Below are 18,399 nucleotides of genomic sequence, written 5' to 3'. Positions count from 1 at the left end.
TCAAGAGAAATGTTTAGAAGAAGAACTCGAGACTGATTTTGAGCGGAAAACACCTTCACATCTCACATTTCCACCTCTATAATTACAAGAAATGTAATGCTTTTCCTGAAAAAAATACATACAATTCAAAGCGGCGACACTTTAGAACAGCGGTTCCCAAACTTTTTACATTGGCGTACCCCTTCAGACATTTGACGTGAAGCCATGTACCCCCTGCTCCTGTACACTTAAAACATAAACCTTTTTATCTTAATTAACATGAAATATGGAACATAATTAATTGGTTTATTAATTTTACAGTAAATCCGGGTGAAAAATGTGTATTTTGCATGGTCACAATTTAAGTTTGACACTGATAGATCATCATCCCTCATATCTTTTATTCCAGGTTGATGTTGGTATCCTTCCGTACGAATGGCTTGAATTTGAGCTTCATTTTTGTCCACTGACAGTGGCTATGTTATAAGACTGCATATTAATTTTATACCAAATTCAAGGGGAAAGTTTAACAATCATGATAAAGCAGTATCCAAAGTACAGTACAGCCTGTCACTGTACAGTACAGCTGCACCGTGCGGCCATTGGAACACCGATATAAATGAAATCTTTTCTGTTGTGGGACAAGGTGGAATCTTGAATCTTCAGTGGAATGTTCAATCTCGAGTGAAAACACACAAAATAATGATCAAACTTACTTATTCATTCATGTAATACACACAGAGCAACAAACAACTTCATGCTCTCTCCTCCGCTCTCCGTAATTCTGAGCGTTAGTGCTAATTTTTTTTCATTATTCACGTACCCCCATGACAATTGGTGTACCCCTGGGGGTACGCGTACCCCACTTTGAGAACCTAGGCATTCGAAAATAAAAAAACAGCTGAACATGAGAGGATGGGAATGATCTTCAATAGTATTTTTTGTTTATTTCACCCCAGCTCCTTTCTTATATTTATTCTTTCTATTATCAAGGAGACTGACTTTTTCAACGATCTTGAAAATAGCTAAAGCTAATAAAGGAGATACATTGCCTTTATTTATTTTTTCCATTACAAAACCCTATCATAACAACAGCTTTGGAATCGTTTGAATTGCTTTCAATAAAGTGCCTCATGCCATCTACTTTAGCAGTGTGTCACATTGACGGACCAGCCAGGACAACTCTTACGCTGTGTAAGCACGAGTATCAGTGCTAGCATTAGGCCTTTTGTTCATTTCCCGATACGATATTATAACGTTGCTCAGTTGTGTGAATGTTTTATTCATTGGCTTCACCAGCACTTTGATTGGTATTTACCGCAGTGGCTAAAATTGAAAGAGAGAGAGAGAGAGAAAGAGAGCCCTGTAGCCAAAACATATTCCTTTCTGCTGCTTTAACTCCTCGATAAATCATCATTTTTGTTGCTTCCTACTGAGATGTGACTGTAAAGACAATTCAACCCACGATGTGCTGGTAGGTGGGGGAGTCCATTCATTAAGAAGCCCCGCGGTTCTCATAACGAATGTGGCCCCATTAAATGAATTTAGCATGCGTGTGAGTGAGATTAGATATTGTAATTAAAACCCTTTACTGTGCGATGAAGACGGGTGGGTCCACCGTTGAGATCTCATATTTTATAAAGAGATTATAGATGCACGGGGCAGGATATTATCTGAATCGTCAGTGCTGAAAGAGAGAAGAGTAATAACTGGAACTTTTAGCAGATTTGGAAGATGTTTACATGACAATCATCAAATTAAACCGTAAGCTTTTTTCATTTTTTCATACAATTTGACGCAAACATCCTGTAATAGGCATGACATTGGATTCAAAATGCTGCAGGATGCAATGTCTCTGTCTGTTACCCTTTGTGCTTGGTGAGTCTTATTCAAGCACTCATACCTGTTTTAGTATCCAGGCAGCCATCTCGTGTCCACAATCGAAGATGACGTGGAACTCTTTTGCTTTCTTCATCTCCTTCAGTAGTGGCTTGGCGTCCTTGGTCTCAGTGGGCAGCTGTCGAATCTTCAAACGAATGTTGTATCGTGACGGCGCCTTGATCAGCTCCTGCAGTCGAATAAGTCCTGCAGACAAAGGAGACGCAACATAACGCGAATGTTTAAAAGACAGGATGGTGTGGACAAGTGTTTGATCTGCCGCCATTTTGAAACGATTGTGAAGAGGCCATAACAAAACAAGAGGTTCTCCGGACTCATATGTATGCTTCCCCTTATCCTCACTATTGATCCTCCTTCTCATTCTTGGCGAGAAAACGTGCCAATACAGACCTATCAAGGGAATTTCGCGCCAAGCCAGCATGTTGCTCTCTTTTATTCCCAAAATAGAAGAGAACAGAGAACGAGTGACAGTTTCAACTCCCTTGGAACCCTCAGAAATTGTGATTTGCTTTTGGTCTTGGAGTGTGTTGAAATGACTCCTGGTGGTCTCTTCAAACACGCTTTGATTAGTCAGGTTCTGTTTTTCTCGCCATTCTCACCTTCTGCAGTCTGGACCACACGCTCGGGTCGAAAGATACCCTGTGATGAGATCACAATGAGTGTCCGCCCGGTGAGAAGAACTTCAGAGTCCAGTGATGAAAGCAGTGGGATTGATGGGAGAGATGATTACTTGTCATGGCTATAAAAATGGATGGAGGAGTGAAGGTATTTTGAGAACTGGGGCGAGATAGGATTTTTTTTTTTTATGGACCCACTTTAAGATAGCTGAGCCTATTTCTTATGTTGAAATGAACTGCTGTGTGAGCACTATAATGGGGTGTGGGACAGGGTCTCCGTAGGAGGTGTGAAATAGGAACACGAAGGTCTTGTTGTGAAAAGTGAAACCACTGCCAGGAGACTGAACATCCCGGAAGCTCTCCAAAGGGAACTGGAATAGATTCCCATTCTTAAGAGAACAAAATTGGACAGAAGGCAACTGGACTTCTTCTTGGACGTATGTATTCAATTCTAATACATTCTAATTATAAAACCTAAACAGTACAGTACAGTTGTTTTATGGAAAAACATGCCTCACAAGTCAAACAACACCAAACCTGAGTGACGTCACATGAAACAGCAGGAAAAAAAAGTGCGTTTTGCTTTTTCTTCATCAGCTGAAAGAATAATGTCTAGCATGAACATGACCAAAGAATCTTACACAGTCATGGAAAAAATGACTAGACCACCCTTGTTTCTTCAGTTTATTGATCCATTCTAATGCCTGGTACAACTAAAGGTACCTTTGTTTGGACAAATACAATGATGACAAAAAAATATAACTTTAAGAGCTGATATCTAGCAGCTTCCATGGTTTTCTTGATAATAACCCAAATCACTTAAGTTCTTACATGAATAGCTATAGCAAGAAACTGAAGAAACAAGGGTGGTGTAATCAATTTGTCCATGATTGTATATATATATCTGTGTGTATATACATACACAGTACATGCAATACACCCATTGTGGCGATACAGTCGGCCCTCGCCGGCCCTCGCCACCACACGTTGTTCCAATTCTCTCCCCATTATGTTTGTGTCAGGCAAACGGTGACTACCTTTACTTTATTATAGTTTTATTTTACAGTAGTTAACTTATTTTTACACTTGTATAGTATGTTAAAAATGTCAAAATGTCAAACATTTTGAACGGTAGAAGTGTGTTAATCACGTTGGAGTTTAGAGCATGGTTAGTCAACTGGGGGGTTAAGACACCCCACACAAAAACACCAACACGGCCTCTAGGGGCTACAAGCATTTAATCTGAAGTCAACATTTTTTTTTTTTATCAGGTCACGTCGTTGGTTACCTGCAGGTAACTGGACACCCCAGCATGACACACACAACAATCCCACAACAAATGAGCCAATCAAAGGACGGGCAACAAGGAAAAACTTTGCCAACAAGGAATAATGAGCAATTTTTTAAAAAATGGGGTGATCAAACTCCTCGGGTGACAAACGCGAGGTTAAAAGTAAGACATTCAAGAAGTCCAGTTGCCTTGTATTCAACTTTTTTGGATTACCATTACCAGGATGCCTGAGAACCTTCACAAATGTATCCTGCTTTGTTCATACCGTCACTCTGGGAGGGCATAGTTTCAAATGAAAAAAAAAAGTCTGTCAAGGGAGCTGAACGTTTGCGAAACACTGTCAGTGCAGATATTTGTGGGTTCTAGCTAATGCCTTCAGACATTCCCCCTGGATCGTCTAACGGCTGTGTGTGAATATTTTATCCCCTCCGATAGTCTTCCCCGCCAGCCGTCAGATAGGCTCCAAATCAGTAGCTAAGGGCCCTGGAGCATGACGCTGTGTGATTTGTGAGCCTGGGGCCAGGTGGAGGCAGCAGCAGCAGCACCAAGGCAGGGAGGCTACACAGCTGTGACACTTTTCAGGGCGTCAGGTGTGTCCAATGCATGCGGGCACGCCCTCCCTCCCCAATTCTCCCTTTGGAGAGGGATTGCGGGGGTGAGAGGTCACCTTTTGGCATCACACTGCGGTTGTTGGCCGCAGAACATGCTGAGCTCCCAGGCGGGCAGTGAAGGAAGGTCAAGGAGACGCTCCAGATAAATGTGGCCATTGGGACGGGATATCATCTGAGGTTAACATGCAAGGGGCTAGCATGCTGGGATGCTGGCACTCAGCATTAGCTTCACCTGCACATCCGGTGACATCCAACAGAGCTGTAAGATACATTCAAACTTTTCGACGATACTGTGGGTAGCATAGCACTCAGTAGAGCAAGGATGAACACAAAGTAAAACTGTGTTTAATTGTCCACATATTAGAGGGACACTTCCTGGTTTAAGGATGCTAACTAAAAAACAGCAAAGAGGCCTCTAGATTTTGCGCAGGCTAAACAATTCTAAATGTTTGTTTGACTTGTTTGCCTGAAAACTCATGACAGAACACGATGCACTACTATTACATTCCAATGCTGTAGGCGGCGGTAAAATCAATATATAAAGGCAAAAAACAACAAACCCACGTTGACCAAATTAGCTGTACAAATGGGCTTATAGCTAAAGCTAATAAAGTAGTTAATATTTTTATTATGGTTAAAAATACAAGGTTTCTCTCTGAACTTGAGATGAATCTGCCGACAGATGGCTGCTATTCTCTTTCCAGAAACACATAAAATCCCCAAATAAATATAAAACAAGTCTGGATCCAGTATTTCATTTGGTTAGGTCTGTCCATCTTTTTTTCTCTACTTTGCAGACTTGGTGGCGTATTGCAAGAAGTGATCGGGTGTGATCACGTGACACAGAAGTGTTCCGAAGGGTAGACCGTCCCATTTTACATCGCTTTAGCCGAGGCTGGAGGACTCTCATAAGGACCCAGCATTCTTGACCGCATAGGCTGAGTCCTTGAAAGATGCAGACCTCAAAATGGGACACAGCTATTACCTTAACACAGCATGGAGTCAGCCATTGCCGACATCCGACATGATAGATGAAAAAAGTGCTCCTCCCATTCCGTGTGGAAGTGGTAAGTTTTGGACTTTTGACTTTGTCCTTCCTCCCCACTCCGTTTGAAACCCTATTTTAACTTTAGAATAAATACATTGGAGGCTAACTGGTTAGCTTACTAGCACGCTATGCTTAAAGCCGTGGCCACCTCTTCTGTCCCTGCAGTGATACCGTAGCTTGCGCATTAGCAATGTTATTATTTGATGTCTACAGGGCTCTAATAATGGTAAAAACGTATTTTATAAACAGGTCATAAACAGGTTTTCTATGCTCTAACTACCTGCTGTCAAACAGGTGGATGGAATTTTCTATGTCATGTTTTTGTTTGTTATTTAGGAGGATTATTACTGAAAATTAGGGAACTTTGTGACAAGGTGGCATCCAAGCCAAGAAAAATGTCCTTAAATTCCGGGATACGCATTTTACGTCTATAAACGCGTACAAGTGGTTGCATATCCACAATTAGGTTTGTGCGACACAAGCAGTATTGTAGTTAAACCAGGGGTGTCCAAACTTTTTCCAATGAAGGCCGCATATGCAAAAGTCAAAGAATGTGAATATGTACAAAGGCTAAAAAATGTATTTAAAGACTAAATATTGTGTTATTGATGACGTATCAATATTAAGTGGTAATACCAACATTTCAGCTTTTTCCCCAGCATTCCCCAGCACCTTTTGCTCTTTTTTTCTCCATTGTTTTTAGAATTTCTACAATGTGCTGTGGGCCAATAAAAAACGAGCTATGGGCCACGGGCTGTACTTTGGACACCCCTGAGTTAAACAATACATGCATTAATGTGATTGTAGTTTACTGCATCATACTGAGTGTCGTTTCTAATATCTCGATTAACTTCATACGAGAAGGGGGAAGGATGTACACGTACGGTATGTCAATATTCACAAAAGTGAAAGAAAAATTGGCCAACCCAAACTTGGCAAGCGCAATAATAATCGCAATCAAAATGTGTATTATTATCTCTATGAAAGCATCATTTTTCTTGTATCGAGTTCTTGTATTGGATCTCGTTAGATTGTGCGAGTTCATCTAAAATTGTATAAACAGGAAAAAAACCCTGCTAGATAGAATGAAAGGATTGATGCTATTTGAACAGAAGAGCTTAATAATTTCATTGCGTCAATTGTCAACCACCTCAGAACTTGGTCTATTTCACTTGCATTAAGCTGCCATCTCGCCAAAAAGCTCGTAAATTGTGTACTATTTGAACACTCTTACCTTCGCCGGAGCAATTACCTTTATGCTCATAAAAATATCAAGCGGCTAAAATACAACTGGCCTCTTAAAACGCACATTATGAGGCCCTTCACAAAGCGTACGGAGAGACAAAATGGCTCATAGCTCGCCACCCCCCTTGGAGATCAAGTGTCTGTATGTTATTAATGGTGGCTGTCACAGCACACATAGCACAATGCTGCATTGCATTAATCTGAAGAGACACTGGCTCATTGTGGGTAATGTGGTTGTCGCTCTTTGTGCTTTTATTTTTGGGTTGGCCGCTGCCTTCTTTGCAGGACGACTGACATGAGCTGCACCTGGAGAACAGAGGTAGAAGAGTAAGCTATTGATCTATGAATTAGGTTGCAAAGCACTTGCTGGACTCTGAGCGTCCCTGTTGCTCTTTTTTTTCTTTTTTTTTAAAGTCAGGACATTAATGCTTTTAACCACCAACGAATACCGCTGCTCTCCTGTTGTAAAAAGGAGATGAACAGTTACCTGTACCTGTGCTGTCGTCATACACCACAGTGACGGTCCTCCACTTGAAGAAGTGCACCAGGTCCAGGATGGCTCGGCTGAGGGAGGAGAAGTCCGGGTACAGGCTGACGTAGTACGAGTCTCTGTTGTCTGACACTTGGTGCTTCCACTTGGTCTGGATGTGGGGAACTCCCAAAGCGTTGCAGATGGACTGGACCGCGTTGGCCGACGAGCTGTGGGACGGCCCGAATATGGCCGCCACTCCCAGGGAGAGCTGGTCGCATGCTAGGTGAGGAAATTCAAAATGAAGAGTGACAAGTTGGTTTGTCAGACTATTTTATCTTTATCAGTCTTTATAGTTTATATAAACATTTGTGCCCAACCTTTCCTGGAAGCTTCAAAGCTGTCAAAGATGTTTATTCTCTGGATGTCATAGGTCAGCGTGGTGTTGGGGAGCAAGGTGCGGTTCCTGTTGATTGTGTTCAAGGCAAATTTAAAGGCTAGTTCCTCCGCTCCCGAGGGGCCACTCTCGATGGATTCAAATATTCCTCCTGCAGGTAAGAACAAAATATTGACAGTAAATAAGGATGCCACCATATAAGCGATTTGTGAGAGTGATGTAAAGTTTCCATCCTGCAACACATGCCACGAAAAATATCTTGTGGCAGTAGCACGTTGAAAAGCTTAAATTTAACACGGCATTTGAAGAACAAGCACTTGACAGAGTATGATGAGTTTTCCAGGCTCGCGGTGGAGCTAACATAGTCAACACTCGCCCGTATGTGCATGACAGTCAGAAGGCTAAGCAAATAATCCAAAAAATAATTGAAATCATCGGACTAGATGACAGGCTTTTGTCAGCGGCGGAAGACAGCGGGGTTCGCCGACTGCTCTCTCACTTGGAGCCCAGCTACAGTATGTGATACCTGGAAGTCCTGCCATGAAGAGCTCTATAAGACAATGCGTTATATATTCTCTTCAAAAAGTAAGTAAAATATGGTTTTGTTTATTTTTTTTCCAGATAGCACTCATGAATAAATTGCAAATTTGACAGTTAATCCATTTGATCGACATCGGCCGATCTCATGCATGAATGATCGGTATCGGAATAGGTAGGTAAAACCCTGATAGAAGCACCCCTTATAATAAACATTTGTCACCTTTGAAATCAAGTAAACATCTGTGTTAGACATCAAAAAATGGTCAAGTTTAGTCTAAATCCAAAATTACTTTTGGTTTGACGGTAACACAGTGTATTAAGTAGTACATAAAACGGTACATAAAACAACAAATTACAGTGTAATCTGACGAGACCAAGATAGAAATGTATGAACATGTTAAATGCTATTTTATTTTTTCCATGATGAATTTACAATGTTGCCAATGTGTTATCTTGATCTGGACTTCTGACCCTGCATAGACAGATAATTTTGTTAAAACTTTTCAAAATGAGTGAGGTTGAACATGTTAATTGCCATTTTCAGTGGACAATTTACATGGGCGCTAAAGGCACAATCTGAATTACATGCAGATAAACAACAAATTAAACTTTTTCTTTGGCTTTTTTTTGGACATACCGTACTTTCGGTTGTATAAGACGCACCGGTGTTTAAGCCGCACCCACTAAATTTAGAGAGAAAAACAAATGTGTACATATATAAACTGCACCAAACTATAAGTCGCGCATGTCCACGTCCTAAAATTGTATATTTTGGCGAGCACAAGTCTGTGAGGGCCAGCCAGCTCTTTGGCAGGAGCCAATCACGAGCTATAAGTGAACTCATGACGAGCTTGGAAACCCATTGGAAATCGCAGGAGGTCATTACTCAATAGACTGACTCATGGTGTCATCACGTTGTCATATTACAAAGCTAAACTCATCACACAGCAACCTAACATATATAAGAAATATACAATACAAGTACCAATACGAGTTAAAAATAAAAAAACAACTATTTTAACTTCTTCCCATAACAGATTTCGTTCCAGCAAAGCATTTCATTTAAAGCATTTGAAAGCTGATTCATTCAGGCTCTTCTGGGAGGGAGCCAGAGTGAGAAGTTTTCTCACTGACTCGTGAGTGGCAAAGTATTTAAATGAGGAGTAGTACTTCTGAAGTAAAGGAGATGTCACGAGATTAGAACTTAGCCATAAATTAGCTGCACCGCTGTTTAAGGGTTCAAAGTTTAAGAAAAAGGTAGCGGCTTATACAACGGAAATTGTGATGGCAGAGAGGGGACTGGGATATTCCTCTGTGACGACACATGCTATTGATTTTTCGTGTCATTATTAACAGCTGCTAAGTTACTTTTACACTTGTATAGCCGTTCAAAAAAATCCTTGCCAGTTAATAAAGTTTACATGAGGGTGACAGTTTAACCCTGTAACAGATTAACAACATGTCCACTATTTTCTATGGGGAAAAAATGATGATTACCAATAGTGATTTAAGGTGACATACAACACATTTGGTTACCAGCTGATATAGACGTGTGCGGCAGTCATCAGTGTAATTAATGATGTGTGATGAAAGGTGAGTTCAGTGGTGGGTGACCTTCCTGAACTTGTTCACTCAGCCTTGACAGGAAGGGCTCGCTTTTCTATTTTCTCCCATTGATTTCAATCAATCATCAAATGAGAGGGAGAAAATGAGAGCACAGAGAGCACGGCAAGTAAACCTCACATAAGATTTAACATAAACATCATTTCTAAATGTCAGCTTGCGCCGACGTTTCATCTTAATGTTGTTCTTGCTTGATGTTAAAAGTCTGACAGGATGTTAATGAGGGGGGCATGCTGTGCCGCTACTCATTAATCGCCAAAGTAAAAGCCCCACAACAATAAACCACCAATCCATGCTGTTTTAGACTAAATTATCACCACTGAGGTGCAGTTAATTTTAAAACAGCTCCCCTCAGACGTGTTTATTATTTTGAGCTGAACTGAAGCGATTAAACTTCCAAATGGTCCCCTCAGCGCAGTTTGCAGTGTTAAATAAGGGAAAGAAATGCTTTGAATTGATCCGCCTTAGATATTTTTTGACATCAAAGATGAATCTAATATAAAAAAAAATAAAAACAAGCACAAAAGTATGTGCCGCGTTTTAATAACTTGAGAAAAATAGAGCACAAGAAATAAATACGCTCAACAAAAATAATAAACACAGCTATTTTGTTTTTGCTTCCATCTTTCATGAGTTGAACTCGAAAATCTAAAACTTTTTTTATGTGCACAAAAGGCCCCTCTCTCAAATATTGTTCACAAATATGTCTTATTAGATCTGAGTTAGTGAGTTGCCAAGATAATCCATCCATTTCACAGGTGTGGCATATCACGATGCTGATTAGAGAATATGATTATTGCACAGGTGTGCCTTAGGCTGGCAACAATAAAAGGCCATTCCAAAATGAGCAGTTTTATCACAAAGCACAATGCCACAGATGTTGCAAGAGTTGAGGAAGTGTGCTATAGCCATGCTGACAGCCGCAATGTCCACCAGAGCTGTTGCCTGTGAATTGAATGTTCACTCCTCGTTCCAGAGAATTTGGCAGTACATCCAACCGGCCTCACAACCGCAGACCCCACCAGCCCAGGAGCTCCGCATCCAGCATCTTCACCACCAAGACCATCTGAGACCAGCCACCCAGACAGCTGCTGCAACAATCGGTTTGTATAACCAAAGAATCCCTGCTGTCCGAAACCGTCTCAGGGAAGCTCATCTGCATGCTCATCGTCCTCATCGGAGTCTGGACTTGACTGTAGTTTGTCGTCGTAACTGACCTGAGAGGGCAAATGCTCACATTTGATGTCGTCTGGCACTTTGGAGTGGTGTTCTATTCATAGATGACTCACGTAAAGGGCAGAAAGTAGAGAGCGTGTACGGTGTTGAGTAGGCGAGCGATTTGCTGATGTCAGCGTTCTGGATGGAGTGGCCCGTGGTGGTGGTGTGGTTATGGTATGGTTAGGTGTTTTTTATGGACAACGAGCACACGTGCATACAGTCAAACCGCATATTTTGGAGTGGCCTTTTATTGTGGCCAGCCGAAGGCACAGCGGTGAAATAATCCTTCTGTCGAGTCAGCACTGATTTTCTTTTTTTTTTATTTTGTAAAAAGGCTAAAAAACATCATACATATTTATGACAAAGCTTTTTGTTATTATTATTATTATTATTATTATTATTATCAACATATTTTTTCTCATTATTGATTTCTACTATGTGCCGCGGGCCAATAACAAATGAGCCATGGGCCACAAATGGCCCCTGGGCTGCACTTTGGATACCCACGTGTTGAGCATACATATTTAACATTGTATATAATAATTGTAAAAAAATACATACTGTAGTTGGCTATTTCACTTGTTGCAGGCTATTTTGGGAATCTATCTCCCACGATAAACGAGGGAACACTGTATTACAAGCTGACCAATCACAGCCTTAACGGTTTGCGTTTTTTTTTTTTGGAGGTGCATGTCATGCTACGTGCAGAGACTGAACTTAGAGCTGAAACTGGCGAAATGCAACAAAATGTGCCCCTGGAGAGCAGCGAGGTGTTCAAGCATATTCAAGGGTCAAAATGCGTGCTGTTGGCAGGTGTGCTTTTCACAGTTATTAAACACATTTTTAAATTCAGTTTTACACATTATGAAACAATTACAGGTATACAGCCTTGTACTTGTTGCGCAACATATCATGACTTGTCTTGAGCTGCTAGAAAATGTTGAGTAAATTGACCTGTGCGGCAGCACCCTCTGCTGGATTCATAGCTGCAGCATTTTCTACTGCAGATAGCGCCATCCACCAGGTTTTTCTTTAAGTTACCATAAAAAACATATGTATGGGAGCAAATGCCGAACCGCAGATAGGCAGTGATGTATTGTCATTTTTTCATAAAGGCATGTAACTGCACCTAGTTTAAATCAAGAAGGTTCTAAAGATGAATGTATATCGAGCTTTCGTATTTCATTTTCCCTTCATTTAAAGACTTGCAGGGGCTGACTCAGTGAAAAAGATCAAATGTGACAGCATATGATTTTTAACTCATAACTGCACTAAAAGTACAGGCTTTTGTGTTACGCTGTCACTGGGTGAGCTAATGAGATTTTTTCCACACATCTTAGGCCGAGTGATTAGAATCTTTTCATCTCACATGCATCTAAAAAAAGGCCTGAAAGTCATCATGGAAGATGATTGGAATCACATCAATCCCAACCTAATAGACAATCATTACAGCATTGCCTCATGGGAGTAGATGGAGCTGTCTTGGTGTGTGCAGCCAGACTTAAAATGAGCATCAAGACGTGACATTCTACCTTCCAAATCTGATGGATGAAAGTAGAGGTGTGAAGTGGTGGGGAATGATTGATAAATTTCCTGAATCCTCTGGGTATTACGGGTCGTTTAGCTGAGAAATTCTGTTTAATTTGATTTATTATACAAATTCTTATACTTATTTAACTATACTACCGTAATAATTTAGAAGGACGATATTCCTTTAAGAAATCAAATTTGAGTACTTTCCATGGAAAGTAATTGTGATGTAATATAAAAATTTAAAAGATGACTGAAGCACATCGTTGCCTTTTTATATTTACAATTATTTTCCCCCTAACTCTTAAAAAAATATGCCAAACTTTATATCAGCATGCTCACTAGGCATCTTGGAGCTGAAGACGCCACCGCCCCACACAGCAGAGAAAGGACAGGAAGAGCCGGTAGCAATGTACAGCATAGTAAGACAAACAGCAGTATGACAATTCTTTTGTAACAAGTGAATCATATCAAATCATTTCCAATTACACCAGAGTGGGAAACTTCATTTAGGCATATCCAGGAACTCGAAAATCTAATTAGTTAGCGAAATGATCAGATAATAACATGCTAATTCAATTCTACAAGGAGCTGTGCGCTACTTTTCTAACAAACAGATGCAGAATTGCCTTTATTTACTTAATTTATGTGGGGCTGGATTTTTTTTTTTTTTTTTGCCAAACAAAGTGCACTTTCATCACTGAGGTAAAATAGCCTCTGTCCTGTACCATCCTTTCACTACACGCTGTTATGGTCCAAAGGACTGCAGGTGTGTGAATTATAGCGGCGATAATCACTGTGTGTGCATGTGTGTGCGTGTATGTGTATGTGTGTGTGAATGATAGAGCCACCATCATTGGGACGGGTGTGAATTATGGTGCAAATGAAAGCTCTGAGTGAGTTATGAGGGAGATAATCACCCCGACGAGAAAACAGGCCTGCTGATTTGAGTCTCTCCCTAAGAGAGAGTGTGTGTGTGTGTGTGTGTGTTTGTGAGTGAGAAAGAGTGAGAGGAGAGTGGAAATGAAAGTGCTGCGTGGGAGGGTGTCTTCATATGTGTGTATTTTACTCCCTTTTATTTGCTCACAGCAAAGAAAATTGGTTTATTTTCTTTCTTTTTTTCCCGTATTAGTTGAGACACAGCAGTAATAGACATTATTACTTTTGATCTAAAAGCACATTTGTGTGACTTCTAGCGAGGACTGAAAGCAAAAGGTGCATAATGCACATAAGTACCATTAGTTTTCTATACTCAAGGAGTCCGATATGTTGCCATGGCGACTCGCGCATCCACGTCGTGTCTGAGAGGCAACCGCAGTTTTAAAATGCGAGCAGCTGATTGGTAGAGGAAGGACGTTAAGATAGTGCGGATGGCCTGTTTCCGCCTGCCTCAGTGACTAATGACCGGCAGTGCAGCTGCAGGATGGCGGCTGGGCTGCCGCTGCCATGGCAACCTGCGAGCAAGCTTGTCGTTTGAGTAAGTGGCCCAGGTAAGCACATGCAGCCTCTCAGTGAGGCTGTAAAAGATCCCATCACCAACCCCCTTACGGTCTGTTGGGGTCTCTCTAAGTTCCTCTAATAAACAGGAGGCACAACTGATGGAACTCCCACCACCATCCCATAAATACCCCATGAAATTCCCATTGGGGATGCTCTCTCTCATGTTTGCCCATGGATGCGATGTGAAGCATGAAAGCCAGCAGAGAGGCGCCACTCTTGCTCATTAATCTGACGCTCCCCTTGCAGTGGACTGACCTTCCTACACTGTCTCCTGGAAGACCCCCACAAATATGACCAGGACACTTCTTACACCAGCGAAATATTACTAAAATAGTAAAACATTATGGGGCTAAAGTCACAGTCTTTGGAGGAAAAATCCGAGAAGAAAGTACAAACATCTGTCAAATGAAACAGCAACAACAGCAAAAAAGGAAAAACAAGCAGAAGAGAAAAAGTCATAATAATAATGCGCTTTTATTGTAAAATGATTCTTGTCCTGTGAACTCCAGAGTACCTTTTGTTCTGTGAAAGTCAGTTGAACTCAGGCCTACGTGACTTAGGGGGAGGCCATCATGACCGAAGTTATACAAGATGTGTTCCAGATGTTATGTGATTTCAAAATGTCCTGCCAACAGGTCCAAGGAGGGACGATGTTTTGGTAATCCACGTCATTGTTATTGTTCACTGTGTCAGCTGTAACACAAAGCTGAGATGAAGGCTGCTTTTCCTTTAAATATTTACAGCTTGTTAGCATATGTGCATCGGTTGGTTTACATACTGTTAAATACCAAAGTGGCCCCCGCATCCGTTGATTTTTCAGTACACTGTGAACCGTTTGGATACCCCTGGTCTACTAATCGAACAACAACCTTCAGATTAATCAGATTAGTTGCTGCCCTAGTGTCTTTACTTCATTTAAATGTTATTATTAATTAATATTCCTGTTCCTCTCTAAACACGTAAAAGCTGTTTCTGAGTGTGATTGCTCTATCTAGCGGAGGAGTTGACGAATTGCAGTTTCAGTCCTATCCGATGTCACAAATAGGGACAGACATAATGCATTAATTGATGTTGGGAAGCCTGTCGACTGTCTTGAAGCAACTGAGGCAAAATGGAGCGCACTGCTTGTCTGCAACCAGCAGAGTCAGTATTAATGACTTTGCTGTCTAAAGAAGTACAGCATACAGTATCAGCTATGGCAAGTGAAGCTACAGTATATGATGGAGCTATTACAATATATTCCAGCTGTTATATAGCAACCCAGCACTAACTAGTACTTATAAATAGCACTCACTAATGCTAAAATCTTGACTTTATCGCTGAGTGTAGAGTTATGATAAGTAAGTAGAATGGTTTTAGAAAGAGCACAATTCCTCCTGTCAGTCTCAAGCATTTTGACACCGAGCTTGACTGTCCCCTGACACTCGGGGACGCTAAGCCTCCAGCTGACTCACACACTTGAAGTGACACATGCGAGCACACACAATCACGCACTGGCAGGATTGAGCCTAAACCGAGCTGTCAGGCAGAAAACAACGGAGTCTGGGGACAAGGTGAGGGTTTAAAGCCCACACCTGTGGCATTAACCGCAGCCATAATCAGCTCAACTTCTGCCAAACGACACTTGTCATCAATTTTCTATTAGGAGAGTGTGCACACTTCAATTAAAAATGTGCGCTGCCAAGCTGACCCAGCTCCAAGAAGTGGGACCGGTGATCATATAACTTGTATTCATCGCTAGCGCCGGCAACAGATGTGCTCATTTGCGGCGCTCTCTCCGCTCCCAATAATGTGCCAGCTAACTCCTCTAAATACGTGCTAATTTGCAAGGGGCTCACTGTGGATGCGCTAAACTACCAGCTGACATTTTGTGTGCTAATTTGTCAAGCAGGGACCCCTTTTGGCGCTAATTGTGCCAAATTGTGAGTACACTTCCACGAGCCTTGAATTGCCAGATTCCCAAATGACTCCTTGTGCCGCTTGCAACCTCTTCAGTGCATTCAGATTGCGAATGTCGCTGAATAAAAACACCAAAGACGTAGACGACACACACACGCTCTTGCTCTTGAGATCAAAAGAGCTCATAAAGAAACCCTACAAGCAATTGTGCGGTATGATTTAACACACACATAGAATATCAAGTTGATTGCTTAGTCTCTGACATTCACAGTTTCAGAAGATAAAAGGCAATGAATTCAAATGAACTATGAAGCAGAATAAACTCACATTCAAGTTTGTCCTTCAGTAAGTAACCGATCAAACGTTTCTTTTTTTTTATTTTTATAAAGAAACAACAGTAAACGCACACAAAAGGTGTGCTTCCCCCCCAAATTTAAAAATTAGCACTGATTATTGCAGGAATACTTGTTTATGTATACATCATATGATTGAGGAATTGGGAAGCCCTGAATGGATAATGAAATAGAAATCTTTCAAATCAGTCAAACTTCGAACTTGTGTACGCCCCAGTTTTCGTATAATTTGGTTTTCCTCGAAAATGTTTTATTGGATTTGCATGTAACAACTAGTCAGTTTGCCCTGCAGTGTATCGTTGTGAGTGCCCAAACAAAGCACTCATGTTGCTGACTCACTGTCCATGCAGATTTTAATGAAGTGTGACAACCCACCATGGGGCCAAAGAAAGTTGCAAGTGCCAGCAAATTGATAAAGAAGGTGAGAAACACCATTGGACTTGATCTTTCCAGGATGTACGGGCAATTCCACCCATTCGTCATTTATCATTACTTTGCATGTAATGTAAAACCATATAAAACTGTGTAAAGCTATAATTACTCTCTATAAAATTTGTTTTATTAATATTTTGTGTGTCTACAATGGATTCATTGGATTTACATTATTTCCTATGCGAAATATTGCCTCGGTATTTGTACATTTTGGTTTGTCGTTTGACTTTTTGGAACAAATTAACAACAAAAACCTAGGTAACACCATGCTTGCGCGAGTTAGCCTGCAATATATTGCTGCCATTATGGGGGCGGAAAAGGGTTTTTTGAAGTAGTTTGCGAGGAAAGAATATTCTAATTGGGACTAGGGACCAAGCAAAGAAAGGACTGTGAAACTGTGTTCAAAATGATTTATTAAATATGGCTTACTCTATGCAGGTCCAGCCACAGAATATCGAAAAATGGGTGAAAATACATCCCAAATCAAGGGCAGGACCCCATCAACAAATGAAATGAAGCAAAGCGAGTGCAGTGAAGGAGAGAGGATGATTGAATAGACTGAAGAGGTGGAGCAGAATTCCGAAGGAAGTGAAAGCCAGTGCATAAGTGAAAAGTTGATAAAAAGGCAAAAATAACGACCTGGGAGAGGTGAGCAGGTATTATAGTGTGTAACATTCTATGCATTTGAATGGAAATTCCCAATACTGCAGGTTGTAAAGTTCAAGTTAATACCCTTATACAAATGTCAACCATGCAGCGGGGAGACACCAAATTATATAATTGGTGGTTTGTTGAAGTAGTGTCAGTGCTCTGGTCCGTACTCGACCACTGTACACTTCCCTGGCCCCACCACACTTGGAAGAGGTGGACCATAGCCATCCAGAAAGCCAAAAATGTTAACACAAAACACTTTTTTATAGTTTTACATGCAGCAAACAATTCCAGATGCATACTGATGCATATAAATGATGAATGAAAGGAATAAATTGCTTAATTTATTGGTAGTAATGTTTCTTCTGTTCTTATTCATTTTCTTGTGTTTTTCTTTCTTTCTTTCTTTCTTGGGAGAATGAACAGAACAAGAATTTCATTGCATAGCAGAACTACCTGTTTTACTGTGCAAATGACAATAAAACTCTTGAATCTTGAATCTTGAATCTAAATGAACATTTAAGGTTACTTTGACCTTCATTGAAGACGTGATTCTGGATGTGAGTGTTCCCAAAGACATGATGTGGCAGCGAGACACCTCACAGACAACACTTCATGTTTTGGTATGAGTTATTTATCGAATGCAATAGTGTTTCTCACCTCAGTAATCCAAAATGGAGCTAAAGAATGTTTCAAGTGCCAGATGTTTGACAAAGTAGCAGTGAAAAACACTACTGAATTGAATTGAATTCAAGAAATAACTCATGACAAAACAGGAAGATGGTGTCCGTCTTGTGTTTCGCTGCCACATCGTGTCTTTGGGAACACTCGCATCAAGAATCACTTCTACGAAGAAGGTAAGAATAACTTCTAATGTTGATTTATCCCTTTCACTCATCATTTACTGTATGTGCATTTAGAATTGTCTTATGCCTGTACAACTACAAAAACATGTTTTCTGTTAACATTTTTTGAGTCAACCGCCGACGGGCCACATAGCTGACTTCCGTAGCAAGCTAGCTTCTTTGTAAGAAGCTAAGGACGTTTTGTGATGAAAATACATTAATGACACAGTTGAACTCATGCGGTGCATTAAT

The 18,399-nt window shown here is 40.8% G+C and overlaps 1 protein-coding gene across 2 annotated transcripts in view; it reads right to left on the bottom strand.

The window, feature by feature from the left end:
* Positions 1-18,399, bottom strand: part of LOC129171978 (glutamate receptor ionotropic, kainate 2-like) — an 81,720-nt gene that overhangs the window by 47,439 nt on the left and 15,882 nt on the right. The window contains exons 2-4 of one of the 2 annotated variants that reach the window (XM_054761219.1): positions 7,540-7,707; positions 7,178-7,441; positions 1,883-2,064 (exon numbers count right to left, since the gene is read on the bottom strand). In XM_054761219.1, the coding sequence (XP_054617194.1) occupies positions 1,883-2,064; positions 7,178-7,441; positions 7,540-7,707 (614 nt within the window). The remainder of the gene's footprint in view (positions 1-1,882; positions 2,065-7,177; positions 7,442-7,539; positions 7,708-18,399) is intronic. The other variant, XM_054761220.1, reaches the window with a different exon arrangement.

This window comes from Dunckerocampus dactyliophorus, chromosome 19, assembly GCF_027744805.1.
Source record: "Dunckerocampus dactyliophorus isolate RoL2022-P2 chromosome 19, RoL_Ddac_1.1, whole genome shotgun sequence".
Taxonomy (NCBI): Eukaryota; Metazoa; Chordata; class Actinopteri; order Syngnathiformes; family Syngnathidae; genus Dunckerocampus; species Dunckerocampus dactyliophorus.
Note: the sequence above shows the minus strand (reverse complement) of the source record. Positions and strands in the feature narration are given on the sequence as shown.